This window comes from Maylandia zebra, linkage group LG15 (assembly GCF_041146795.1).
Source record: "Maylandia zebra isolate NMK-2024a linkage group LG15, Mzebra_GT3a, whole genome shotgun sequence".
NCBI lineage: Eukaryota > Metazoa > Chordata > Actinopteri > Cichliformes > Cichlidae > Maylandia > Maylandia zebra.
The window spans coordinates 6,826,681-6,854,476 of record NC_135181.1 but is presented as its reverse complement, the minus strand read 5'-3'; the positions used below and the strand labels follow the sequence as shown (position 1 = coordinate 6,854,476).

Here is a 27,796-nt window from a genome sequence, read left to right as displayed (position 1 = left end):
TTCCCTATCTGTCTATTTTGGACCCTCAGAGGGGCTGGGTGACTCTCAGTGGGTCAAACTCCGTCTCCCTGCTTCTTTCTATCAGTCTCTCCCTTTCTGTCCCACTCTCTCCAGCACTGAAATCTCAGAAACCTCGCCCTGGTAACTTTTTGGGACACAAAACTTAGTTTCTTGGATTTTATCCCAGTTTCACGCCACTTGTGGGAAAGTTTTTGTGTATTTTTAGACCCGCTGTGATCTGGCTTAAGACAATTTAATGTGTTTTTCTCATAATCGACTCGGGTTAAAAACAGGACTTGACAAGGAGTTACATACTTGTTTCTATGGTAACACAGCATTCCCAGAGCCCTTGAAGGACTGAAGATTATCAGTGAACATCCAGCAACTTCAAAGACTAAGGTACTTTAAAAATCCATTTCACTCTTTTAAAACTTATAAAAGTAATAAATTCAAAACAGAAATGTGAGTGTTTGCAATCCACCCAGTTACTCTTTTTTTTAATTGTCATTTAAAATAGATATTAGGTAACTAACAGCCAGTGAGATGGCGCTATTAATAACATGGAGAACCATCTGGGCCATATCTCTTATGTCACTGTTTCCTCTTGAGGTTTTGAAGGGACCACAAATGGTCTTTTAAACTGAGGGTCAGTTTAAAAATGTGTTTTTGACATTGTGATTAGACATTAGTGGCTGTACAAAAGTCTTGAGACAACCCTCATTCCTTTTAATTTTGAATTATAGGAAAATGGGAAATATGTGCGGCTGGAAAATGGGAAGTATGTGCACACATGAGGTGTAGACTATAAGACTCCCATTTAGATGCTATTCATTGGTGTTGGTGATCGTGCCACAGCTGGATAGAAAAACAAACAATGAACACTATCAGTCATGGATTCTTCACCTTCACCAAACAAATTTCAGCCACAAATCATAACAGATTTGTTATGATTTTGATTTTCACTCTAAATCTTATGTAATTTCGTGTCCCTCAGCCTTTCCTCCCTATTTCACTTCCTTAAGAATTGTTTCTTGATAGTCTCCCTTCCATTGAAACCATTTCTGGTCAGGATTCAGTGAACAGTAGATGGATCAACTGAAGCCCCAGATTAATCTCTCAGGTCCTGTTTTGGGGTTTTGCTGGATATTTTCCTATTTCTTAAGGGCACGACTGTTTCTCTGTTGTAGACAGATTTTACTCGTGATAGTTTTTCTTATCCTCCACTTGTCCAGTTTCCTCAAATCTATTAAGGACAAACTGCACACCATGCAGAAGTATAGCAAGTTTTCAGGTAATAGCTCTTTAGGAGTCGCCTTGTTGGTACAAAAATACTCTCATATATCTGTCAGACTGTGCTATCTTTGTCATTTTCTGTAGTTTCAATGAAAAAATGCAAACAAACTATGCATTTTTCTAACAGGCTGCTACTAACAAAGTGCCTAAAGAGACACATTAAAATTGATCCTTTGCTAAGTTGTCTGTTATAGGTCGACACAACACTGCTTCATCCTTTTACTGAGGTGTTTTTTGATCCTTGAATGATTCATTGTCAGTGTTAAGTGGCTCAACAAACATAAGAAACTTTGTGAAAACGGTCTGGTACAAGGACTAGAGTGAAAAAGCATGAAAAAACAGAAAAACTTTGAAAGACCTTCTGAAAGCCTTGAGACCTACTGCTCAAGACTGCAAGTAAAATTACATTAAATTTCTCCTTCATGACTTAATTCTATATGATGACCAGTTGCTCTCTTTCTGCATGGATGTAATGATATTGAGCACTTACCTGTAATTTGTAATTCCAAAACCAACATGTCTAAAAACTATAAAGTGTCCTAAATGTACTATGCTTTGAAATTAACAGTTGTCAAAGATGGAAAACCACAACCACTGTCAGCACAAAATCTAGTGAAAAAGCAACTTTTTTGCTCAGCACTGTTGTTAGGACCATAATTCATCCTTTATGCCCCCATTAAACCTGTGCCTACCAACCCTTTTCACTTGTGACCCCCTTAAAATAGAGCTACGTGTGTTATTTATTAAAGCCTGCAGAGTTCAAAGAATCGAAATTTCCAAAAGAAAGGAAAAAGATATATTCCCCTTTCTTTCTTTCAAAGCATCTTGGGGTCTCTCTAACATGTCTTCGTATCCATAGGGGGTCCTGAACCCCAGGTGGGGAACAACTGCATTTGAAAACACTCGCTCTGATGTTGAAACAATTGCCTTTCTTCTTTCTCACGCTTTACTCTTTTTCCTGTTCCTCTGTGCCATCAAATAACTTGTAAAATAGAATAAAGAGAAAAGACTCACATATAAATAACTCTTCATTTATCGTGCCCAGAAACTGAACCACATGTGCAAATATATTTTCACCTCCATGCAGTAAATCCATGATAATTTTAGGAACTTATCATCCTGATAACAAGCATTTATCAGTGGTTTGGGTTGTATTTGGTGCTGTATATCAAAGTAACGAGGACAATAATGCAAAAAACCCCCCAAAAAACCCTGCATTCACACTCATGAACATCTGGGCTTTCCTGATGAGATAAACCGTCATTTGACGGTGAAATAAAAGCAGCTCAAAACTGGAAACATTACTAGCAAGTTTACTTTGTAAGCAGTACTGTGCTGACTCCTCCTTACAGCATTCGGTGACTCAGAGTTTTGACCAAGCTGTTGTTGTCTTTCATTTGCCCTTTCATTTGCCAGTTAGTTGTCGGCACCCACATTGTTCTAATTCTGCTCATTCCTTTGTCGTGGAGGAGGAGGCAGCACCAGTCGGCCATTGTGTGTGTGAGTGCAGATCAAGCTCAGAGCTCGAGGGTAACAGCAGGTGGGCTGGGTCGTCTGTATTTGAAGGCGGATATATACACGCAAAGTGCATTACATTTCTTTCTCTTTGGTGCATTTCTCAGATCAGAAATGTTCAAAAACAGTTTGTTGTTGTGAAAGCAGTTTCTTTATCTTCTGAATGCTTTTCCCAGTTGGTGTAAATTATTATTCATGTCTGCTGTATTAATTGGGTACGGTAACCAAGATGTATTATACATGCTGGCAGAACTGTGCAGTCGCCTCAGCTATTTTCATCTTCTTTCTTTAGCTGCCACAGCTGACCATCTTCCTCCACCTCACCCTATCCCTAGCATCCTCCTCTGCTACACCAGCCTTCTGTATGTTCTCCACATTCATGAATCTTCTCCGTGGTCTTCCTTTTTTCCCATTTTTGCCTGGCACCTCCATGTTCAAAATCCATTCCCCAATATATCCACTGTCCCTCCTTCTTACATGCCCAGACAGACCAAGTTTATCTCTACATCACTCAACCTGAGCTGTCCCTTTGATGTTCTCAAATCCATATTGTTTCCACATTACAAGAGATACCTTTTGGAAAGTCTTTTCCAGCATCTACAGTTGTCTGTGGTGATGTAGTTTTAGTTATTTTTGGGTGTGCCATTCTTTAAAAAAAACCATTTTCTTTAACCTCCTAAGACCCAGCACGCATTTTTAATCTCTTTGCTATTTGGGCTGATTGGGACCTGATGAATGTAAAAACAAAGAATTACCAGATTTTTTTTTCTTTTACAGATTTTTGTTTCTGAGAAAAATGAGATCCACATATGAGGATATTTTTTTAAATTTCAATAGAATAGTGGCAGTATAATGTCCTCATAAGTGGTCATCAGGCTCTTGTAGAGCAAAATTTAGTATTTTGGTCTCGACAACCCAAAATGTTATGTCCACATATGTAGACGCCAGGTCCTAGGAGGTTAATGTATCGTATTGACATGATTTATCACTGTAAAAACAAAACCTATGAAGTCTCCTGTAATCAATCTTCCACTTACAAAATTGTATATCTTGGCCCTTTTGGAACTAAAATATACAGAAATAATGCATTATTTTCACAAAGTATGCTGTTGTTGTTGTTGATGGTGGCAGCATGGCTAAGCATTTTGACTATGTTGGGGGCGATCGTGGCTCAAGAGTTGGGAGTTCGCCTTGTAATTGGAAGGTTGCTGGTTCAAGCCCCAGCTCGGACAGTCTCGGTCATTGTGTCCTTGGGCAAGACACTTCACCTACTGGTGGTGGTCAGAGGGCCCGGTGGCGCCAGTGTCTGGCAGCCTCACCTCTGTCAGTGCGCCCCAGGGTGGCTGTGGCTACAATGTAGCTTGCCATCACCAATGGGTGGATGACTGGATGTGTAAAGCGCTTTGGGGTCCTTAGGGACTAGTAATGCGCTATACAAATACAGGCCATTTACCATTTATGTTGTAAACAATGACATGTGGACAACACCTTGATTCTTTCCTTTTTCAGCTGCTCTTTTGTAGGTTTGTGATTTGCTCAGGATTGCTGTTCTTACGGTGGCCCTGAGAGGCCAAACGGACTGCAACTTAAGAAAACACCCGCAATAAGAAAAACGCTGCAAAAGCACCCAAAACACAACGGAAATAGGAAAAATGACAATGGAAATGGGGAAAAAACAAAAACAGAATTAGGAAAAAACAGATTTCCAAAAGAACAAGGGAAGTGTTTCCGGGGGAGACAATAACCTGACGGACCAGTTGCAGGAAACAAAATACGCTAAGAATTGCGATGGGAGACATATAAAGAAGTGGAGGATCTATCGGTTTTGTGAGGAAAGAAAAGATGAGAGGTCAGTGTGTTAGCCTAACTATTAGCCTAAAAATCCGTCATCAGTATTATATGAATCATGATAAAACACGCCTACCATGTTTTGGGTTCCTGAAACTGGTCCGTCGGGTTATTGTCTCCCCAGAAACACTTCCCTTGTGGTTTTTTTTCCTATTTCCATTGTCGTTTTTCCTATTTCCATTGTGTTTTGTGTGCTTTTGCAGCGTTTTTCTTATTGCTGGTATTTCCTTAGGTTGCAGTCCGTTTGGCCTCTCAGGGCCACCGTATGCTCTGCTCAGTGACCCGGGTGTGGGCCAAGCTTTGTCCATCCTGTGGATGGTCTCGTATTTGAATGTAGAATAATTTGGTATATAGAGGAGGTCATTGTTATCTCAATAACTGCAAAGTGACCAGGTCCTTTGGCTGGAAAACCAACCCAAAATATCACCTTTCCACCACCATGCTGGACAGTTGGTGTGGCGTGTTTGTGCTGGAACGCTCTGTTTGGTGTTCATCAATGTTCAGCGATGTACATTTTAGTCAAACATGTCCGCTTTAGTGTCATCTGTCAAAAGACAGATTGTTACAGAAGTTCAGAAGTGGTTTCTTAGGATGTAGCTTCACAAACCTAAGCCATGCTGCCATGTTCCAAAACATGTTCTCCTGGGAATAACTGACCCTCGTAGAGTCTGAGATGTAGCTTTTCAGCTTTTTGTCCACTTCATTGAAGATGAGAAACTGTCTTTGACTTGTGAATGATCTCTCTTACAGTAAAACGATGGATATCAAATTGCCTGGAAATTGTTTTATAACCCTTCCCACATTGATCGGCCGCAACAATTAATTCTTTACGACCAGTGCTGTTGTCTTTTCTCCCTGGCCTCATGTTAACACACACCTGAATGCTCCAGACCATCAAACTACCAAAACATCTGCTTTTATAGAGGTGCTCACACTTGCTGATGGACAATTAATTAAGTGCATTTATTAGTGACTGTTACTGAATTCCTATGGAAGCAGTCAGGGTGTACTTGGCTTTTCATTCACTGCTCCTGCAGTGAGGTTTAGTGTTGGTTTCTGCAAATAATGACACAGTGGAATATGTCATGTGCTGTTGTTCATCTGTGGTTTTATTTACATCATTTTAAGACCTGACTAAGGATCACCTAGTTTTTTAACGGAAGTCCTCATACTGTATATGAAACCTTATAATTCAAAGACTATATACCACGACTCTATGCACTGCTGCAGTGGTGAATACTCATTTTAAACTAATGCATATGAATCTAAATATCAGGGTCATACAAAGCTGTTCTAGTTGAGTCCAAGAATAATGTTATTGAATTTAAAAATGAGCAAGCAGGTCCCATTTAAGTCTAATTCAGGAAATAAACCAAAGCAAGTGAGGAAAATTAAAAGGGAAAAGGTTGCAGACTGTGACACACAGTTTGACAGAAACTTTCAAACACAGAGGAAATAAACTTAATTAATACATTTAGTAGCAGAACAGTGAAGTGGATCTTTGCACTGTGCAGGTTTTCCCCTCTACCTGCTGCAGGAGATTTTGACTGCTCTCCAGTCCTTCTGTCATTGTAACATTGTTGCTGTTTTAGCTGTTTCAAATCAATATGTTGGCCCGACTAACTGTTGCCAAGGCTTCGCTTGATCAATGGTCGGCCTTTACATCACGCGCACGCGCTCTCAGCTCAGCTTCTGAAATAACACAGACGGCAGCTGTTGTTCACCAGATCAATGCTCAGCTTTCTCGAATCAGACGAACACAAAAATGTGCATTAGGTTGTGAGTGGGTAGAATTATGTTAAATTGATTTTGCAACTTGTTAACTGAACGCTGCAAAAGAAAGGTCAGCCCGAGACCAGCTACAGAATCTTAACATTTTACTTTGTGAACCCCATGCTGAAAAAAAGAAAGAATTGAATGTGTGAAAAATGTAAAAGATAGCACAGCCGTGACATATTATTTTTGTACAAACAAGGTGATTCTCAAAGAGCTGTTAGTTGAGACTTGATATATTGCAGCATGGTGTGTGTCCACTTAACACTGACCTGTGAATCATTCAAGCAAAAAAAAAAAAAAAAAGGACCTAACGCAACAGATGAATCAGTGTTCTGCCTGCCATAGAACAGACAACTGAGCAAAGAGCCAATTTTAAATTGGATCTTTAAGAACTTTGTTATTTGCAGCCTATCGCATGGCGTGCACTATGCGCTTAAAAAAAATTAAGGAAACTGGTCAAGTGAAGCACAAAAGAAGGCAGGCCTACAAACAGCTGATGAACAGTATCTTCAAGTCTCAGGTCTTAAACAAGAGCTGAGAGATGCATCTGGACCTTCAGTTGATCCACCTTCTGTTTGTCAAAGCCATCAGAAATGGCTCAGTGGAGGGATGGCTGTCAAAAAACCATTCTTAAGGAAGGGAAATAGGGAGAAAAGGCAGAGGTATGCTAAATTACAGAAGAACTGGACTGAAAATCAACAGACCGATTCATCCAAAGTTGAAATATTTGGTTCAAATCGTCAGGTCAGGAGGGAGGTCCAACAGTGAGATCACAACCGCCTATAGCATGGAAAATAGGATGAAGACTCTGCGATGGTTTTGAGCTGCATTAGAGCCAGTGGTGTTGGGGAGTTTGTTGCTGGATTTCAATCCATCATACAATACCCTTTAGAAACTGTCGAGTTGGAAATGGCTTCACTTTCTTAGGATGACAATGATCCGAAACACGCTGTCAATGCAGTAAAAGTGGATAAAAGAACACACAATATAACACTATCGGTCATGGATTGGCCACCTCGGAGCCCAAACCTCAAAATTTGTGAAGCAGTTTGGGATGATCTTGACAGAGAACAGAACAAAAGGAAGCCAACATCCAAAGAACAGCTTTGAATCTCCTTAAAGAAGCCTGGAGAAGGACAAATGTGGTAATACTAAATCTTGACTTTCAAGCCCATTAGATTTGTCCAGTTTGCCTTATATACAGTATTTCCACAAATGTCTACACATGCTTCAATACATCAGAGCACCTGTTTCCCATTTTCTTTGCAAAATATCAAGAAATAATAGCTGCTACTTTATAGAGTACAATGTAGCCCAGATACCCACGTGACTGGGTTTAACTCATCAGAAGAAGAAAGTGGAGAAATAACATGGGTATGCATTTTGCCTTGTGGTACATTCATTATGTAATAAGAGGACAGCAAAAACATTGTCACCACTCTATACTGAGTTTAAATTAATTGGCATCAAAGGTGAGAAACAGCAGCTGATTCTCTTAATGAGACTTTCATAATGAATGCTTAAACCAGACCTGCACAAAGCACGCAGCACTCACATGGATCTGCATCCTTCAGAGTCTAATTAAAGAGAAGGATACAGAGCAGTTTCTTCAAATCTCTCCTTTCATATTAGCAGATACGCCGTGTGAGAGGCAGGCGCAGAAAGAGGGGAGAGAAAAAAAGAATCATCCCAAGCGCCACATAATGAACACAAACAACCTAACACGGGCATGTAATCATGTTACTGGAGCGCGGCCCCCGCTGCCATACAGTGATGAAAACTTTGTTTAGAGAAGTAATTTGTCTTGAAGCGCCGATTTTGGAGCGGGGATGTAATCGTCTTATCTCTTCTATTTGTCTCTCTCTTCCTCGTCTTTCTGTCGCTCTGCCCCTCTCCTCCTCATGCAGCTTGTGTTCATCCTGACGTAGAAAACCAAAATGCTGCATAAATAAACACCTGCTGCGCATTGAGCTGCTAACATCAATGCCACAGACGTGCCAGTTACTCTGTTATATTGAGCACAAATTGACAGTGCGGGTGCAGTGAATTTGTGGTGGTAACATATCTGCACAATGTCACATAACACACTTAGCAACTCCTGTAACCAGCATTCACTGTCAGTTTAGGACCACAAAACATTTAGCCCTCCAACGCTCCAGAGGTTTGTGTGGTTTTTAAAATGCTTGAAACATCTGTTTTAATGCTAATTGTCATTTAATATCAGATTATTTGTTTCTGTTAAACGTTGCTTTAAAACCTTGGACGCCTCTTAGGAAAACTACCCTAACTTCGCTGAAGTCACAGAAGAAACGTTTTTGGTAAACTACAGTCGGTAAGTAAGTTAGAACTGAGCGTTAACTAGGTAACGGTTTTGTCATCACTTAATATTTATGGATACACTTATATGTACATCTTATTATATTATTATTTAACAAAACTCCCTCTTCTTCAGCCATATTTTTGATTGTTATTTCAATGCATTCTACGGTGGCCCTGAGAGGTCAAACACACTGCAACTTAAGAAAACACAAGCAGATAATAAAAGATAAAATAAATATATAAAATATGAATAGAACACAACTGGAATAGAAAAAAAATGCTTCACAAAAAAACAATAAAAACACCCTACAAAATACAGCAGAAGTGTTTTTGTGGAGACAATAATGTTACAGAGCAGCTGCAGAAGTGACAAGCTAACAGTAAACGGCTAATAGCAAACATGTATCTACAGTATTATATGCGTCGTGTGATTAAAACAACAAACATTATCCACATCTTTTTCTCCCTCACAACACCGATGAATCCTTCACTTTGTTTAGGTGTGTCATCATTCTAATGTTTCCATTTCTATCATTCTGCAGCTGGTCCGTCATGTTATTGCTTCCCCCAAAAACACTTCTGTTGAGTTTTGTAGGCTTTCTCAGCATTTTTCTATTTTCCTGTGTTTCCTTAAGTTGCAGTGCATTTGAACTCATGTTTCGAGCTTGTCATGGTCACTTTACACTTAAAAGAAGAAATTTGTTGCACATCTATATTAAATAGTAGCACAGTAGTGCTATTTACATTTACTTTTAGCCAGAGTTTGGAGAGAATGGCTGAAGAACTGTTTATCTTCTCTTGAATATAATACACTTAAATACTTTTTGCTTTGTGGTGCTTGTACTCAAAATGAATGAGTTGCCCTAACTTAGTCACCTTAAACGAGCTGTACTTAGTTATTCAAAGGCAGCGAGTTTGCATAATTTGTTCAAGTTCTGGAAACTAATCGCGTTTTATACTGTAGTGCCCCAAAAAACATAACTCATCAGCATATGTCTCACTGAAATTATGCTCCACTTACGGTATTCTTAAAATAAATAAATAAAAAAACATGAAATTGAAATTGAAATTATTTGACATGTTATTCATGCCATGCTGGAATGAATCACTAGATTTCTCACTATTGTAATGCCTTCTTACAATCCAGAAAGCCTAGCTAGGACTCACACATATATTGTAATTTGCTAATAAATAACAAATGATTGTCATGTACACTGCAAAACACAATGGTTACACTGAGCAATGAAAGTCTGTGTAAGTACTCTTCACAAATTAACAGACAAAGCTTACATTAAATTTATATAAATAAATAACAGACATTAAAAAATACATTAAATAAATTAAATAAAGAATTGAATCAAAATATAAAGTGTGTTAGTTCAGCACTATTACAATGATACGACTTTGAGAATGCATTTTTATATAAAATTATATTATATTGTGTGCAAATTTGCCAATGCACAGGCCAATATTGTTCAGTAATCAGTCGGGGATTCAGTAACTTTACACTGAATGGGTTTTGCAGTGATGCTTTAAATTTTTTAAACATTCTTGCAAGTATTTCAATGCCCAGACCCCCTTCAAACTCAAGTTTCCATCTCCTTCCTTCTCCTCTTTCCCTCTGCTCCCAGCTATCTTCACCAATGAGCAGTCAGACCAGCATCAGGGAGGTGGCCTCTCCATCTCGGCCCAATCAGAGGACATTTCTGGATGATGTCATATTAACGTTCACCTCACCAATGGCCTGGCTGATGGTCGTGGCCCTTATCATCACGTGGTCAGCAGTGGCTATCGTTTTGTTTGATCTGCTCGATTATAAAACTCTGGCAGGTAACGGCTGTTTACTTTTCTTCTTAAAAATCCCGAACTTAATTCAGCATTTTATTCTCATAATTTTATTATTTAACTGTTTATTATTATATTTTATTATTAACTGTTATCATGATGTGTTTGTAATGTTTTATAATGCCTAATGACGCTTTCCTTCCACTCATCAATCACCCATTTTCCACATTTCACACTTCCATATTTCATCCGAGCATTTTCCAACAAGACTTCAGACATTTTTGAAGCAAACTTCAAAAGTGGACATCATTTTCACCGAGTCAAACTATGGGACACACACCATCTCCTTGTTGCTTTCACCACATGTGCCTCGATATGTGTGTGTTTTGCTTTAATGCCAGTTCTGTTCAGAGTAACGCGAGGTGTGTTTCCCATCTTCTTGACACATACTGGTTTAGCGAATGCATTTTCTCCTGTTCACATACTCAGTTAAACTTTAACATTAATTAGTCTACCTTTTTCTTAGCTTATTTATCAGGGCAGTAGCTCCTCATTTCCTCCTAAATATCACTCATACGGCCGTAGAATGGATCGAAAGGGTGCGTTCTGGTGTTAACATGCATACTAATAATGGAGTCACAGGGGTTGATTACAGCATTGAGCCGTACAAAGTAAAATGATTCATTTAATAACCTGCTTAATGTGGACATCAGTGGAATCCTGTGCAGCGGCTGTTGCCACATTACACAAACGGGGAGCAGCTTTGTTTTCTCATATATTTTTTTAATCCCTTTATCTCCATTTCATGACTTAATTGTCTCGAGTAATCACATTTGTTAGCTTTGATCCGGCTTTAATTGCTTCATTGTCATGAGATAACAGGAAATGAATTTCCCTGAGATCACAACCACACTGCTGATTGAAGTGAATGCAACAGTGAAGATCTCTGCTTAAGCATTTTCAGTTCTGCTTAAGGCTTGCAAATCTGTAGAAAGCTGTTAATTTATATATTAGGGGAAACGTCCATTGCAGTAAATCACAATAATATAGCACGGAGACACGGCGGTGCAGAGCTGAACATTACACTGCTTTCACTTTGAATTCATTCTCAAAAAGGCAAAAACAAATTCCAGCCGCACTTTAAACTCATTTCTAAAATTCACTGTTTCCTACGTTATATCTTTAGTGTTTATTCCTGGAAAAAGAAACAAATTGTCTAACTGAGAAACTGCCATTTTCAGAGAGGATTATTTGGTGAATTTTCTTGACTCAGATCAGCAACTTCCTGCAGCAGCAGCAGCTGATTGCTTGGCAACTGGTTGTGTCAAAAATAACCTCAGCACAAGACAACAAATTCTCGTTTTACGCTTCTGTTTTAGCACATCAAAGTTTAACACGTTAAAGTGTTATTTTAAGTAATTACTGGCAAGTAGAGCTGTCTTTAAGCTAAGCTAAAGATGTCGCTTCTTAATTATTGGATATAAATGTCAGGATAAGACTTTAGAGTCTGACCCAGATTGTATTTTAGGGTTTGCCCTTATTTCAGATTATTAAGGCTGATGTTTTAAAAATGTTTTCATGCACATATTAATGCACATTGTCATAATGAAATAATAAAAATAAACAAAAAATTTGTAATATTAGCGTATCTCACATACATGGATGCCAGTATCTTTAGCTGGCCGGTATCAGCAGAAATTATCGACCAGCTGAATTCTTAGTTGAGCTTCACAATCTTCTCATCCAGTTCTCAGGCAGGAGTCTGTAAAAGTGTATTTCCTACTGTCCAAGTTGATTAAATACTCAGAACTCAGTTAGGGTGAATCCACTGGTATGCATGTTAACATTGTCAGTGTAAACTTGTAATTAGCATTTAATCCATAACAGGTTTGATATTTATCTTGAAATGAACACTGTTTCAGTCACACCTTTAGTCTAAATGAATGTGTTTATTTTCCACTGATAGCATCATTGTATCCAGTACACTTTGTGTCTGCTTCTTCTGAAACAGTGTTAGTTTCAATAATGAAACTATTGTCTTTTAATTGTGTGGAAGGGAGCTGGGTTGCAGTTTCACCCTATACATTTTTAATATCTCATTCATCTTGGTCTTATGCTTTAGTTCATCTACCCGGTCATGTGAACAGTCTGCTCATATTTGTCCCAGCTGGGCATTCGACACATGCAACACAAACTGTACGCAGTCCTGTGGGGTTGTCGCTGGAGGTACCGCCACATGTTTGATTTGGCAGAATTTTACACTGGATGTTCTTTGTGACAAAGCCCTGAGGGGGATTTGTGTCTCAAACCAGTGACCGTTCATTGCCAAACAAATGCGTTAACCACTACATCTCGTGATTAAATAACTTGTAGAACCATCTTTAGCTCGAATCCCTTGAGGTAAATTTTTTCTAAAAAACTTCATCAGCATCTCACATTGTTGTGGAGGAGTTTTAGTTCATGCTCCTTTTTTGCAGCATTGCTTCAATTAATTAATGATTATAGCATTTCTTTATGCACAAGTCTCTTAAGATCCCATCGAAGCATTTCAGTCAGGTTGGGGTCTGGATTTTGACCGGGCCATTGCAACACCTTGATTCTTTTCTTTTATCAGCCTTTGTGCTGTGTTTGGGATCATTGCCCTGTTGTTTGACCCAGTCTCAGCTAAGCTCTATCCGTCTGACTGATGTCTCCACATCCACTCCGGAATACTTTGGTATACAGAGGACCCATGGTCCATGCAGTGAACGTAAGGTGCCCAGGTCCTGTGACTAAAAAAACAAACCCAAATTTTTACTGATGAGGTGTTTGGTTTGGGCCAAACATCTCTGCCTTGGTCTTGTGTGTCCAAAGAACATTTTTCCAGATCTTTTGTGGTTTGTTCAGAAACAACTTTGTAAACCTGAGCCATGCTGCTATGTTCTTCTTAAAGAGAAGAGGTTTTCTCCTGGAAGTCTTTCAAAATAAGCCATACTTTTTCAGTCTTTTTCTAATTGTAGTGCTACGAACTTCAATATTTAGCATGCTAACTGAGGCCTGTAAAGTCTGAGATGTAGCTCTTTGGTTTGTTGCCGTTTCTCTGAACACGATCAGACCTTTGGGGTTAATTTGCTGAAATGTCCCCTCCTGGGAAGGGTGGCAGCTGTCTTGAATGTTTTCCACTTGTGAAGCCTCTTTTGCACCGCAGAATACTGAATTTCAAATTGTTTGGAAATGGCCTTATAACCCTTTACCAACTGATGGGCAACAACTGCCTCTGTAAGATCCCTGCTGTTGTCTTTCCTCCTTGGCAATGTGTTAACACACTTGAATGCTCCAGACCGGCAAACTGTCAAAACTTCTGCTTTTATCAAAGTGAAAACACTTGCTGATGATAAATTAATGAAGTGCAATGAAGCACCTGGCTGTGGAAGAAAAATGCGAAAAAAGGCTGTAGGTAGAGTAAACGTCCCCTAAATAAATAAAAAGAATTGATTTGGTTTTCTTTATTTTTTCTTTTTATACCTACTGGCAGAGGTGGGACCAAGTCATTGTTTTGCAAGTCTCAAGTAAGTCTCAAGTCTTTATCCTCAAGTCTCAAGTCAAGTCTCAAGTAATGTCAGGCAAGTCAGAGTCGAGTCTCAAGTCACTGGTGTAAAAGTCCGAGTCAAGTCACAAGTCTGAAACTTTGAATTTCAAGTCCTTTCGAGTCTTTAAAAAAAACAAACGAAAAAATAATGTTGCAGTTATGCTAAATGTAAATATTAGACCATGTAATTTTAAAATCTGTGTTTTTCTCAACACATGACAAAATAGTGAACTTAGAAAATATACACAAATTGTGAAATTGCACCTCTTTAAAATGCAGCTCAATTAAACCTAGCTCCAAGAATAATTTTCACCAACAGTTCTGAGATAAGCTGCATGTTATTCTTGGATGCGGTTGTAGGACCAGCTTTAAAATCGCATGACAAAAATATCATACACATTAAAAAAAACTGTATCACCAACGTAGCCTGGAAAACATTTGCTAGTTAGATGAAGTCAGCTATCTCATCTTAGCATATTTATATGCATATTTATAATTATACGGTTCTTGGAGTGAGTGCACACACTCATGAAGTTTAGTAACTTCCGGTCACTGCAACAAGCCCAGGTACAGTTTACCGACGGATGGGTGCAGGACCTTGAAATGCACCGTGTAGAACGAAAGACCATCGTACGTATCATAAGTTTACCAGTCTCACAAATCGTCTTCATAAATACACATTCCTTAACCGTTTATTAATAGGACCTTTGAGCTCAACGGTAATTAATTAGTAGTGGAAATAATTTCTGGTAGCATCACAGAAATGTAGCAGTGACAATAATACTGTATGCTGTAATCGTACTGGGCAATTAGTGATACAAAAAACCTGTTTTATCCTGTGAATAAAAGTATGTGTTTTTGTCAGTGTACCATAATAACAGAAGCGAAACGCAATATTGTGTCAGGACAATTCACTATTTATGCACAATAAATAAAGGAGCATAGCGCGACAATTTCTGTTCAGCGCCAGACTTGCTTGTAACCTATATCACCAATTATGTTAAGAAAAATGACGCATTAACTACAACAGCAGACTGACCTTTGTGTAAATGCTTGGAGCAGACTAACCTGTGAGCTGGAGTGTTCTAGGACGTTATATTTGATCTTTGAATGGCTGCAATCCAGTCGCCTCTTTGTTACTTCGGAAACATGGCTCGAACAATTTCTCTTCAACGACGTAATCCGATAACAACCGATCTCTTTACCCGTCGGCTTCCCGTGGCTGTCATGCGACCGGCTATTGCAGTTAATAATACAACAGCTTCTTGACATTTTTGTGTTTCTTTTTATCGCTGTGTGACTGATTTTAATTGAAAGCCTGCGTGCGCTAGTACCGCTTGCCACGAGCTCCCAGAATCCTTTGCGGTTCTACCCGTGAATGACGTCACATTTTCAATCTCTATATAATATGCATGTTAAATTTTATATTTGGGGTGAAATATCAAGTCTTTTCAAGTAAACCGGTTCAAGTCCAATTCAAGTCCCAAGTCATTGGTGTAAAAGTCCAAGTCAAGTCACAAGTCTTAGAACATTTTTTCAAGTCAAGTCTAAAGTCATAAAATTAATGACTCGAGTCTGACTCGAGTCCAAGTCATGTGACTCGAGTCCACACCTCTGCCTACTGGTACATTCTTTTGCTCTTTTTTTAAGTTTTTTGAAGCCATAAAAGAATAATAACTAACACTCGGCAAACTTAAATAAGCCAAGTATAACTGAAAGTTAAATATCAAACTGCAACTGAGCTTCCCTTTCTTTCCGTGTACAACAGCGACATAGTGACCCTTCTATCTATTCTACTCTCCCACCGGTTGCTACTACACATCACCCTCACTATCCTACAGTGTAAGGATAGGCCTGCCTCACACATCCAACACACTCATCTCTAACTCCTCTCCTCACTTTTCCCCTTTCTTTACCCCACTCCACTCCACCCCGCCCCTCCAATTCCCCTCCATGCTCATGCTGTCAATCACCTGCCATCCCATCCAAAGACTACACCTCATACTGTGACGACCCCGTGTGTTTACCTCCTGGTAAAACCAACAGCAAAAACACTGTTTGACTGCTCCGCTTGCTTTCAGAGTGTTGACTGCAGTTGTTCAGAGTCAAATCTGGATAGATGTGATTTTTGCTCAGCATGTTTTTCTTTAGTTCGGAGGCTTTGACTTTCACCTTTAACGGGTAAATCGACACTAAATCTCAATTTTTTAAGAGGCTAATAAGCTATAATAGCTTTTTACATTCTGGATTTCCCAAATCTCACTTGCAGAACAAATGAACCTCCATCTAAAACGATGTACATTTTCACCCACATTAATGAATCCACTGATCCCAGTGGTCAGATTGGGATGATTGCCCTTACATGCCTCTTAAAATGTATTTGAAACAAGTCTTAAAGACTAAAGCACCTAAAGACTCCAGACAGTCAGTCTGTTTGGAGAACAAACGGTTATTTTACTCGCTCTTTAAGCTTAAGGCACACAGTGTCGATTTGCCCTGATGTCAAGCCTTTGTTCATTTACTTTAGATTCACTGGAATTCAGTCTTGTTCTGTTCTGTCACCAAGCGCAAAGAGTCTGCATTTATCAAGGCCCACGGATGGGTGGCAAATTAAAGGAAATGAAGGACAGAAAGGTATTTGGCTGTCACAAGCGTCCAGAATAGACTCAGTGCTCCTTGACATCATTCCTGCACTTTACTAAAACGCTGCTCCTCCAAAATCCATTTCATCATTTGGTGTTTTCATTTGGCAATTGTGGAGAGCACTGTCCCTGGCCTTGAACCTCCCAAATGGTTTGAGAAGTGCTGACTGAAGTCCACTGTTTTAATTAAAGCATTAAGTGACCCAGTGTTCGCTTTCAGTTTCTCCAATCATTTGCACAGCTTTTATTTTTCTTTAGTTTGTTACCCATCAGCGTGTCCTCGTTCTTTCCTAGTGTTGTGCATAAAGACCAGCATGTGTACTGCATGCTTGTCTGGACTTTCTGAGTGATGATTAATGTGGTGCATGATTCCATGACTGCTAACGTCATAATTCAGGATCATTTTAACGTAGAACAATAACAGAGTCCTTCAATGAGAGTTTACTTGTTTATGAAAGTTACCCATCTTTATATAAGTCAAGGAAACCTTTTGCCGAGGGGCTAGACCGGAGAACCGTAGTACACAGGGATTCTCTAGACGCTCAATGTAGGATGTACATGATAGTTTTTCCCTTTCATCCTTTCAGTTTTTGAAGCAAACATTTCCAAGGTGAAAAATGACAAAATGCTGGGCTCAATTTAACACAAGGCATTTCTTCCATCACAACGTTTCAGCAAAGAACAGCGTGTGTAAATGAAACAGCTACATTTTAAGGGTTATCAAAGAAGAAACACAGTTGTAGAGTTTTTTGTTTTTTGCATTTCAGATCATCAAACAAATTTAAATATTAGACAAAGATAACACAAGTAAAGACAACATGCAGTTTGCAAATTAAAGTGTTTATAATCAAGGGAGGAAAAATCCAAACCTACACGTAGCCCTGTGTGAAAAAGTAATTGTCCATGTTGCTAAATCATGAATTAACTGTGATTAACTGCACTTATTGGAAAGCTAAATTTCATTTAAATAGAAGCTTTCTGACAAAGTGAGGCTAAAATATCTCAAAAAGCAACGCATCAAGCAACAATTTGGAAGGTTTGAGTCCCAATACAACTGCTATAAAATATTACAGCAGCGGTCAAACATGGTGGTTGTAGCGTGATGGTCTGGTGGCTTTGCTTCTACGGTACCTGGATGATTTGCCATATTGATGGAAACATGAATTCTACTCTCAACCAAACTCCTGATGGAAATATCCGGCCACAAGTTCCTGCTCCGGAGTTCATGCACACTCAGGACAATGATCCGAAACACAGCAGCAAGTCCTCCTCTGAATGGCTCAAAATAAACAAAATGAAGGTTGTGGAGTGGCCTGGTCAAAGTCTGGGTTCAAATCTGATCGAGCTGCAGACATAAATACCTTGTCCCCAAACCTTCCAGTCTGGCTCAAATTAAACAATTCTGGAAAGAATGGTGGGCCAGATTCATCCACAGCGATGTGAAAGACTTATAGCCAGTTATTGCAAACGCTTAATTGCAGTTCTTGCTGCCAAGGGTGGCACAACTAGTTATTAGGTTTAGGGGGCAATTACTTTTGAAAAACCTTGGAAAACTTTTTCCCCCTGAAATTAAAAACTGCATTTTAGATTTACTCAGTTTATCCTTGTCTAATATTAAAATTTACTTGATTATATGAAACAAGTCTGACAAAAAAAAAGGAAGTAAATAAATCAATAAATCAGGAACAGGACAAATCATCTTTCATAGCACTGTATGTAAAAATATGCAAACTCAGTCTCTTGTGAGCGATGAATAAAAACCCTTTGAGCATTTAAGACTTAAATGTATAAAACCATTTGGTGTCTATCTGACTTTGGTAATAGTGCTGCAGATAATGCGGGTTAGGGTAGAGTGAAAAGGTTGAGGAACTGAAATGAAGTCTTCCTCTTGGCAGCTCCATCTTCAACATCTCTTGCCCAATATATCCACCATCCCTCCTCTGCACATGTCCAAATAATCTCAGCCAAGCCTCTCTAACTTTGTCTCCAAACCACTCAACCTGAGCTGTCCCTCTGATGTATTCATTTCTAATCCTGTCCATCCTGGTACTCCCAGACATTGTGGATATAAAGGATACAAAGGATGTTGAAGATGGAGCTTCCAGGCAGGAGGAAAAAAAGAAGACCTCAGAGCAGATTGATGGACATAGCGAAGGAGGACATGCAGAGAGTTGGTGTGACAGAGGAAGACTCTAGGGACAGGGTGAGATAGAGGTAGATGATCTGCTGTGGAGGCCCCTAAAGGAAGCAGCCAAAAGAATAATAATAATAGGAAGATACTTTCACATATAGGATTTTGCTGCTCTCAGGTTCAGTAGTGATATTGTGTAAAGTTTCAAATACATCCCAAACACTTACAACTCTACTTTAGGCCACAATATTTACAACACTCTGACCAAAGTCAGTTGGCTTTGATAAATGTATAAAACAATTTGGTGTCTAAGTCTTAAAAATGAAAGGTCATAAAAGCTGAAAGGGTTTTTACTCATTGCTCACAGAGTTAAAGTGATCGCTCACTCTGTATGTTTTGACGTGAAAGAAAGAAAAAGTTTTGTTTTAGTCTTTTGCACAGGTGAGTCGGCATTATGAGAAATACCTTGACTGTTTTGATATCTGCTTTAGGAGTGGAGAGGATGATGTTGCTGATGTGAGTATCGCACCAGAGCAATCTAGAAAAACTGCACGAAAAATATGGGATAACATACGGAATTAGAAAGACAGAGACCCCCACACTCTCAGGGACATACTCTATAACAAAGGCAATTCAGAAGAAAGTAAAAAACAAAAATAACAAAAGCAGGAATGGAAAAATGCAGAGATGCGTGAGAAATGCAAAAGCAAAAGGTGTCACGTCTCAGCTGTGTGTTAGGCAGGGAAGGACCCAAAATGCAGGACTTGGCAGACAAAAGTATAAATGAAAACAGCTTAATTGCTGAACCCTTGCAAAAAATACAAAATTAACTTATACCAGGAGCTAGTAATCCAACAAACAGAAGTATGCAGGGAAAGATTGAAGAAGGACTCAAACAGGCTGAGGACGATTACGACAAAGAGCAGAATGAGATCAAATATTGACAGGGAACAGTAACAGGTGGGAACAAGACTGAAGCGACCAATGAGACACAGAAAGCAAAACTAAACAGAAAGCACACAAAACGAGAGACTATCAAAATAAAACAGGAAATGACATACAGACATAGAAGAGGATTACACTAAGCCAAGGGGAGGGAAAGGGGGGGAGTCAACAACAAAAGCAAGGAGGAAACTACAGGTCAGGTGTCGGACATTGGATCCACTTAATCACAGGAATTGTAATATATTTCCATAACCAGAAGACTAAATAATAAAGAATAAAGAACCAGAATACAAAGCCAAAAACTCCCCAAGAATTTCAGAATATTCCAGGTAGGAGGAAGGAAGGAAGGAAGGAAGGAATGAAGGAAGGAAGGATAGAAAGAAAAAATAAATATTCTCTTGTATCATTTCTTTTCTCTTATCCAGTTTGTTTTTGTCTCTTCGAACTCTGCGCTTTTCTTCTGAAGTTTTTTTTTTGGGTGTTTTTTGTCAGAGCCCCTTGGGTTCCCGTTTTTAAATCTCTGTTGCACAATTTGTATTTTTCATCTATATTCTTTGTGTTTTATCATTTTGATGTGGCTGCTAAACTGCAGTAAACTAAAAACATAGCAAAAACAAAAGGCACAAGAGAGAAGAAGAGTCAGAAGATAAGCACATGAAAGTGAGAGCGTGAGAGAAAATAGATTTAAAGAGGAGCGAAGTGGAAGAGAGATGTGATTGGAAAAGAAAGAAAGAAAGAAAGAAAGAAAGAAAGAAAGACAAAGAAAGGTGGAGCGGAAGGGAAACTGAGTGACAGAGTGACAGCAATCAAAAGAAGGAGAGGGAGCGTTAGCAAGGGAGAAAGCTGGCCTCCTGTTCCCTGTCTCTCTGGCTCTGTGTCTGCAGTGCCAATCAAAGAAATGTCAGTGCATTAATCAGTTGTTTTATGAGGCTCCATTAGCCTATGCACCTCCTCCGCACTGGGCGAGAAGCAGGCTGAAAGCTTCCTCCACCTGGGAGAGAGAGACTGAAAGAGATCCACGGAGAAAATCCAAACAATCCATTTAGCACTCCAGAGCCAACAGTTATCTAAATGCAGAGTATTGATGAATGTGCTAATTCCAACATGTTCCTCAGAGAGGCAGATGCAAAACACCTGCACTGCAGCGGCAGCATATGATTACAGTTTGTTTTAAGGACTTTTAGCAGCTTAATAACAGGTAATAGTTTCAGGACCAGAGAAACCAAAATAAAAATTAATATCTGGCTGCTTGCAGATATATTCAGGCAGAGCAGCGACAGGTCACACCTTAATCAGCTGATTGCACATGAGATCAGGTCATTTAAAGCTCACGTGTGCAGCTCGGTAAGACAATAAACAGACACAGCAGCAATTACTGGACAGTTTAAGAAAGAGTTAAAGAAGCTGTGACACACAAACAGCCTTTAAAGTAGACAAAAAAAAGTGTTGAAAGGCACAGAGGGGAGGAAGCAGAAAACAATATTCCAGCGTCATGTCTTCATAATGCTTCTCGTGCAGCATTTGATTGCAACCTAATCACTCTCGTGTTCAGTGATCCAACCTAGAAATCACATTACAGTTTCTATTACCGTAACGAGGAAACATTTAGCTGAATGTGTGTTTAACTAATGCATTTGTCGTTAATAGATGGCATGCTTCATTCATTCAACAAAACACCGCCTCTGAATGTAATCCAGAGCACCATTACAATCATTATGGGAATAATAGTTTAGCTGGAAATGCAATTTGTAGGAAACTGGGGGCCCAATTTCCTGTGGAAAAAGGTAATCCTTAAAATGACACAATTGGAGAAAAATACGTATCATTTGGTACCTTGGTGGCCCTCTCGGAGAGGTCGCCCTTTATAAATGTTTTTAGCTGAGGTAAGTCCATTGGTTTCATTGCTAATAATTGTGTGTTGTTGTTAAGCTTGATTGAAATCTCCATTTATTTATTTTTTAATTCAGAGACATCAAATCTTCTTATTGAATTCTTATATTTGATCTTAATAAAAATGCATCCACCATCCCATAATCCCCTTCTGCTTTTACTTCTACTTGACCTGTCCTCTTTGACAACTCCAAACCTTTATCTTAATAGATTTACCATCGCCAAAAAATAAAACAACAAAATATCTTACTGGAAAAACAGTGGCTCAGTTTCCTGACAGATCATACAACTTTAGAAAACTTGACTTCAGCTTTAAAGAACAATTTGACCCAATTTGGAAAAACACGGTCGTCGTTCTTATGATACCCGGCGTGCATTTAAAACAATAACATGACAAAATCACCTGCGAGACTCCCACCATTTTTGATACACACAACCCACCTCATCTCCTTCACTGTTTCTTTGATCTTTTATTCATCGGCAAATAAATAAATTAAAAAGGTGTGTGTGTATGCGTGTGCAAAAAAAAAGTAAAAAAAACAAAACAATGGGCCATGGGCCATGTTCATAGCAGCCTGTGGAGTGAATTTGTGGACGACTCTGGGGGGGCGATTTGACAAGATGAACAAATATAAATCAGTTTTTAAAAAACACTTGTAGAGCAGTTTATGGTTGAGGCAGAGTGTTTAATATTTCAGGTATTTTTGATACTGAGCAGATACCTGGGTTGCAGACTGCAGAGAATACAGTGGATCTACTGTACATTAAATATTGATAATTTTATATAATATATATGACACATTTTTAAAAAAGCAATACTTTTGGCAGAGTGTAGATATAATAGTTATACATAGATATTAATAAAACAAGGGACAGTGTATTAGACCAGTATATATATTTATAGATCATTTATATATTAGTCTGTATAATAATAATAATATTTTCATCACATGAGTATGAATATATATTTTTTATGTCACTAACATTTGTTGCTTATTTGTTTGAAATACAGATCCATCCATTCGCTTCCGCTTATCATTTTCAGGGGCGCTGGAGCCTATCCCAGCTGTCATAGGGCGAGAGGCGGGGCACACCCTGGACAGGTCGCCAGTCTATTGCAGGGCCAACACACAGGGGCCGACAACCATTTGCACTCACATTCACACCTAGTGGCAATTTAGATTATCCAATTAACCTCTCCCCACAAGTTGCATGGAAACGGTTGGAGGAAGCCGGAGTACCCGGAGGGAACCCATGCAAACATGGGGAAAACATGCAAACTCCACACAGAAAGACCGCGGCCTGATGGTGGAATTGAACTCAGGACCTTCTTGCTGTGCGGCAACAGTGCTAACCACCGTGCCACCGTGCTGCAGACCTGAAATACAGATCTGATTTTAATTCATATAAGAAATAATTTACAGTGAAATTCATGCTGTGATGATGTCATTATCTTTCTATTTTTGCCTCTGTATGCCACCACAGTCCACTTTTTTATTTTTTATTTTAGGTCCTTATTTATTGCAGGGATTTATGAACTATTTAGGAATTACAACCACATTTATACACAGAAAAACAGAAGTAATTGGACAACTGACTAAAAAGTGGTCACCTGCTAAAGCCAGTTCTGGTATATTCTGGTATATTCTTAACTCATTCACTGCCAGGGTTTTTGAGCATTTTTACTCATTTTTGAAGGGCCACAGAAAACTGTGTGTTATGATCACATAAACGCTGAACCTACCAAAATGAAGAACAGACTCTCCTCTTCCATCCAAAAAAAAAGCTTGTTTCTACCATTTTCCGTTCTTTAGTAATCAGCTGTAGAAGAGAGGTGGGTTCCACCAAAAATGCCTGTTTTGACCAAAAAAAGGGAGAAAACGAGCTTTTTGTGAAAAATACATTTCAAGCAGTCTGATGTTCACTGACAAGCTGCCCGAGGTTGTATTCTAGCCCCTCCCATTGAAAACGTAATTGACGTCTATAGACGTCAATGGCAGTCAACGTAAGTTTTTCAATTGACGTCTATAGACGTCAATGGCAGTGAATGAGTTATGGCCTGTATTTATATAGCGCTTTACTAGTTCCTAAGGACCCCAAAGCGCTTTACACATCCAGTTATCCACACACACATTCACACACTGTTGATGGGAAGCTACATTGTAGCCACAGCCGCCCTGGGGCGCACTGACAGAGGCGACGGAGTAAAAAATAGACGAAGCTTCCAGCTCTGTAGAATGAAGCCAATGCTAGTCACAGTAAACCTCCACGCTTTTTCAAATCTCCCGGCAGTGATATCTGTAGTTTTCAAAAAAGACTTCTGGTCCTATACAAGTCAAGGACCTACCTGCATTTATATAATAATTCAGTCCTTTTACATTTTTGGTAACTAGTAAAAAACAATTGTGTATTACTGACTTAAAGATTTAAAGATCCAGTATCAGGGTGCTTGTAATGGAAAGATTAGTGAGTCACAACTATTTATATTTGTGCAGATGAGATCAGGGGTGGAAATCCAGGTAAAAATTAATCAGGAATGTTTTAATATTTCTGCAAATTTAATACCGCTGTGGTTTCTTGCTGTGCTCTCATTCCGCATGTGCGCTGCATCATGGAGAAAAAAATGTTTTTTTAATGGAAAGTGTGATTTGTGTTCGGGAGCAGCTTTTTTTCCTTTCTCTTTAACATCTTTGCTGCATTAAAGCGGCAAAGCTGTAACTCTAACGCTATATGTGGCTGAAAACACGAACTATGCAGTCAGGCGCAGAGACGAAGGCTGCTGATCGTTGTTTTTCTCAGCTCTCGTTGTGGATTATCTTTCTATTGTGCGTGTTCTTCCTTTTCCTCTCAGCATGCGTCCTGTGTGTACTTCATACGATGCAGTTTGGGTTAATGTCGTGCTTGTGTGTCTCCCCTCCTCAGGCCTCCCTCCCCCTGCCGCCATTGCGAAGAGAAGTATGAGGACTAGAGGCAAGCAGAGACTTCTAAGCCAGCATACATCACATATACACCCAAATTCAAAACATAAACCTGTCGCATAGTGTACTATACTATGCTATGCTAGATACTATACTATATAGCATATTGTATACTATGGTAGAATACTAGCATATGGTTGTGAAAACAAACCAAGGCTTACAGAACTGTGACAAACCCCATCATAGTGTGTGAGCTTGAACAGCTTCATAGGGTAAAGTCTTATATAAGCGTCTGTCATATAAAATCTTACTGTTTGGATGTTAAACATGGCCAAAGTTACAGTTGATGACATCAGTCTAATTATTTGTAATCCCCATGAGCCAAAAGCTCAGGCGAGCTTCACACTGGTCTAAACCCTCTGTGTCACCTTGGTTTTTCAACTCTGGTCTCTACACGATATCAGTGGGAGTGGATATTCGAACACACAGCTCTGACTGTGAGGTCAAAAGTGCTTGAGATGGACAGCCAATCAGAAGAAAGCCCTCTTAAAGGGAGAAGAGCTAAAACAGCTTGTTTCCAAAGTCCAAGATCAGATAACTAAGGATTATTTTTGAACTGTGAAAGCAAAGATACTCTATTAGAGTCCAAATAAATACAGGATAGTAAACAATCACTGGCCACTTTATTAGGTATAACTGTTGAACTGTTTGTTAATGCAAATATCTAATCAGCCAATCACATAGCGGTAATTCCATGCAAATTTAGGCACGTAGACAACCTGGTGAAGTTTAAACTGAACATCTGAACGTGGAAGAAAGCTGATTTTAAGTGACTTTGACTGTGGTACGGTTTTTGGTGCAGACAAATGCTTAGAAAGTGCTTAGTTTCGGTCACTTTCTGAGAGAAAGTTACGTTCCAGCGAAACTTTGATTTGCCGTTCTAGTTTAGATAAAACATTAAAATGAAAGGTTCTGTTGTTTAGTTATATACTATTCATTAGATCTTTATCTCTATTCTGCTTTGCTTTAGGTGGAGTTCGTCCAATAAAATCAAGCTCTGTTGGAGTCTCACCTCAGGAGAGCACTGAGTGGCTGGAAATGATGTGGGCATTTGCAGCCAGTCTGGTAGCTCCTGATGAGGAGGAGGAAGGTATTCATCATCTAACCGAAAGCCTCACATGTAAGAAAACATCACCTGACATTAAATTAACCCTCAGTTGTTTGACCGTTATTAACAATTCATGCGATGCTCATCCTGCCTAACGTTTTATCAAGGGCTTAGCTTTTGCAGTAGCTGACTAAGAGGGTTATGATGAATAGACAAAGTGTGCACACATGCCGCTGAGGGCAATTTAAAACTGCATTTAAAACATTTACCGTAGATTCAAAAATAACTAAAAGTCATTCTGATTCACACTGATGGCAGCAGAAAGATGTGCTATAGTTCAAGGCCAATCAAAAGGCAAACAATCATTCCTTTATGCACCCAGTCTTAAACTGATTGCTGGGTAATGTCAGCCATTTATTTTCATGCATGTAAAGGAAAGTTTGTCGTATGTGTCGCTCACCATCTGGCAATATTTAACATTAATATTTTTATGAACTCTGTTTCTTGCGTATCAGCTTTCCACTCAGAGGAACTCTGAAGGGCAGGAAGTGGAAAAGGACCAGAGCTGGAGGAGAGAGGACAGAAAGGTTGAGACGGCTGTTACAGTGTTGCACATTAAATCGCAGTAATGTTTTTTCTGTCTGTTGTTGAGCGGTAACTGATGATTTAATTTGATGAATAAAAGATTCCAAATTGAAACCTTTGCGCTTTTTTTTTTTTTTTACACATTATGATCGTCATGTCTGTGTGTCTTCTGCTTGTAGTTACTGGACTATTTGATCTAAAATAGGTAGATTGTTTTTTTTAATCAAATCACATTACATGTTCCCTGTGTTACCATGGAGACATAAAATGACAAAATGTAAGGTAATGAAATGAAACACTCCTGGCTTCCACCTCCACCATTGCAACATCCAAAAAAGGAATTTATTGCTCTTTAACAAAAGACAGTCACCTCTCATGCGTCCAGCATTACAACAGCTCATGAGTGTCTCTGCCTTTGATTTTATGCCTTGACACGAGCACCCATAAGTCTGGCCCTTTTACCAGGACTCGTGAGTTGGAGCACGTCTTTCCAAATGCTTGTTGTCTAGAGAACAACACCCCTGGGGCAACAACCGCCTCAGCCAATCAATGCTTATGATTTCCTTGCCCTTCTGCCAGTGCCAGCAAAACAAACAAGTAAAATGTCTGACCCTGGGCAAGATTGTCAAATCAGCACCCTGGGCACAAGCTCAGCAGTCCAAGCCACTTGGGACCTATGTGAGTGGCACGTGAAAACCTTTTTAAGTGTTCATCCTCAAACACATAAGTATGTACTGTAGACTATGTTTGTGTTTTTTGTTTTTAATGCAGAAGCGCTCTGAAAAAAGGAAAGGAAGAGGAAAGATGGAGTTAATCAAAAGGATACCAAGAACCTCTTAAAAAGCAGAGGAGGAGAACAGGTTAAAGACAGATACATAAAGGAGAAAACAACTCAGTCATCCTTTTCCAAAACATCATGAAAAAAGCTCCAGCTGCTTCATTTACGTTTAATTTTACATTGTCATACACTTTAAGGGTAAAGCAGTACTGTGATGATTACTTTAGTTAGTTACTGGCTTAGTTTGATGGGTAATGGGTAAATACAACCTTAGGTCAACTACAAAACATGACATATTACAAAGTGAACAAAGTGCTGATACCAAGAACCTCTTAAAAAGCAGAGCAGAAGAACAGGTTAAAGAGAGATACATAAAGGAGAAAACAACTCAATCATCCTTTTACAAAACATCATAAAAAAAGCTCCAGCTGCTTTGGCCCAAATTGCATCATGCAACACAATAATGGATTGGATTTATATAGCACTTTTCAAGGCACCCAAAGCGCTTTACAATGCCACTATTCATTCACTCTCGCATTTACACACTGGTGGAGGCAAGCTACGGTTGTAGCCACAGCTGCCCTCGGGCAGACTGACAGAAGCGAGGCTGCCATATCATATCGCGCCATCGGCCCCTCCGGCCAGCACCAGTAGGCGGTAGGGTAAAGTGTCTTGCCCAAGGACACAACGACCAG

The 27,796-nt window shown here is 39.2% G+C and overlaps 1 protein-coding gene across 4 annotated transcripts; it reads left to right on the top strand.

Annotated features, from left to right (window-relative positions):
- The first annotated feature begins 38 nt into the window (after positions 1-38).
- On the top strand, positions 39-26,437 carry trdn (triadin). Of its 4 annotated transcripts, none has more exons than XM_004542013.4 (7): positions 39-399; positions 8,706-8,764; positions 10,383-10,581; positions 16,096-16,137; positions 24,635-24,682; positions 25,661-25,810; positions 26,254-26,437. In XM_004542013.4, the coding sequence occupies exons 3-7, from the start codon at positions 10,395-10,397 to the stop codon at positions 26,274-26,276; spliced, it is 450 nt and encodes a 149-aa protein (XP_004542070.1). In that variant the 5' UTR covers positions 39-399; positions 8,706-8,764; positions 10,383-10,394; the 3' UTR covers positions 26,277-26,437. The 4 variants fall into 4 exon arrangements, with proteins under 4 accessions (XP_004542070.1, XP_004542069.1, XP_023010922.1 ...); XM_076873769.1 differs by lacking the exon at positions 39-399 and adding an exon at positions 8,574-8,593; XM_004542012.5 differs by lacking the exon at positions 8,706-8,764.
- Positions 26,438-27,796: the final 1,359 nt, after the last annotated feature.

Coding starts and splice junctions, on each gene's coding strand:
- trdn (XM_004542012.5), top strand. CDS start 10,395: ATGAGCAGTCAGACCAGCATCAGGGAGGTGGCCTCTCCATCTCGGCCC. Junction 10,582..16,095: donor CGATTATAAAACTCTGGCAG/GTAACGGCTGTT, acceptor TCCCATCCAAAG/ACTACACCTCATACTGTGAC. Junction 25,811..26,253: donor TCTAACCGAAAGCCTCACAT/GTAAGAAAACAT, acceptor CTTGCGTATCAG/CTTTCCACTCAGAGGAACTC.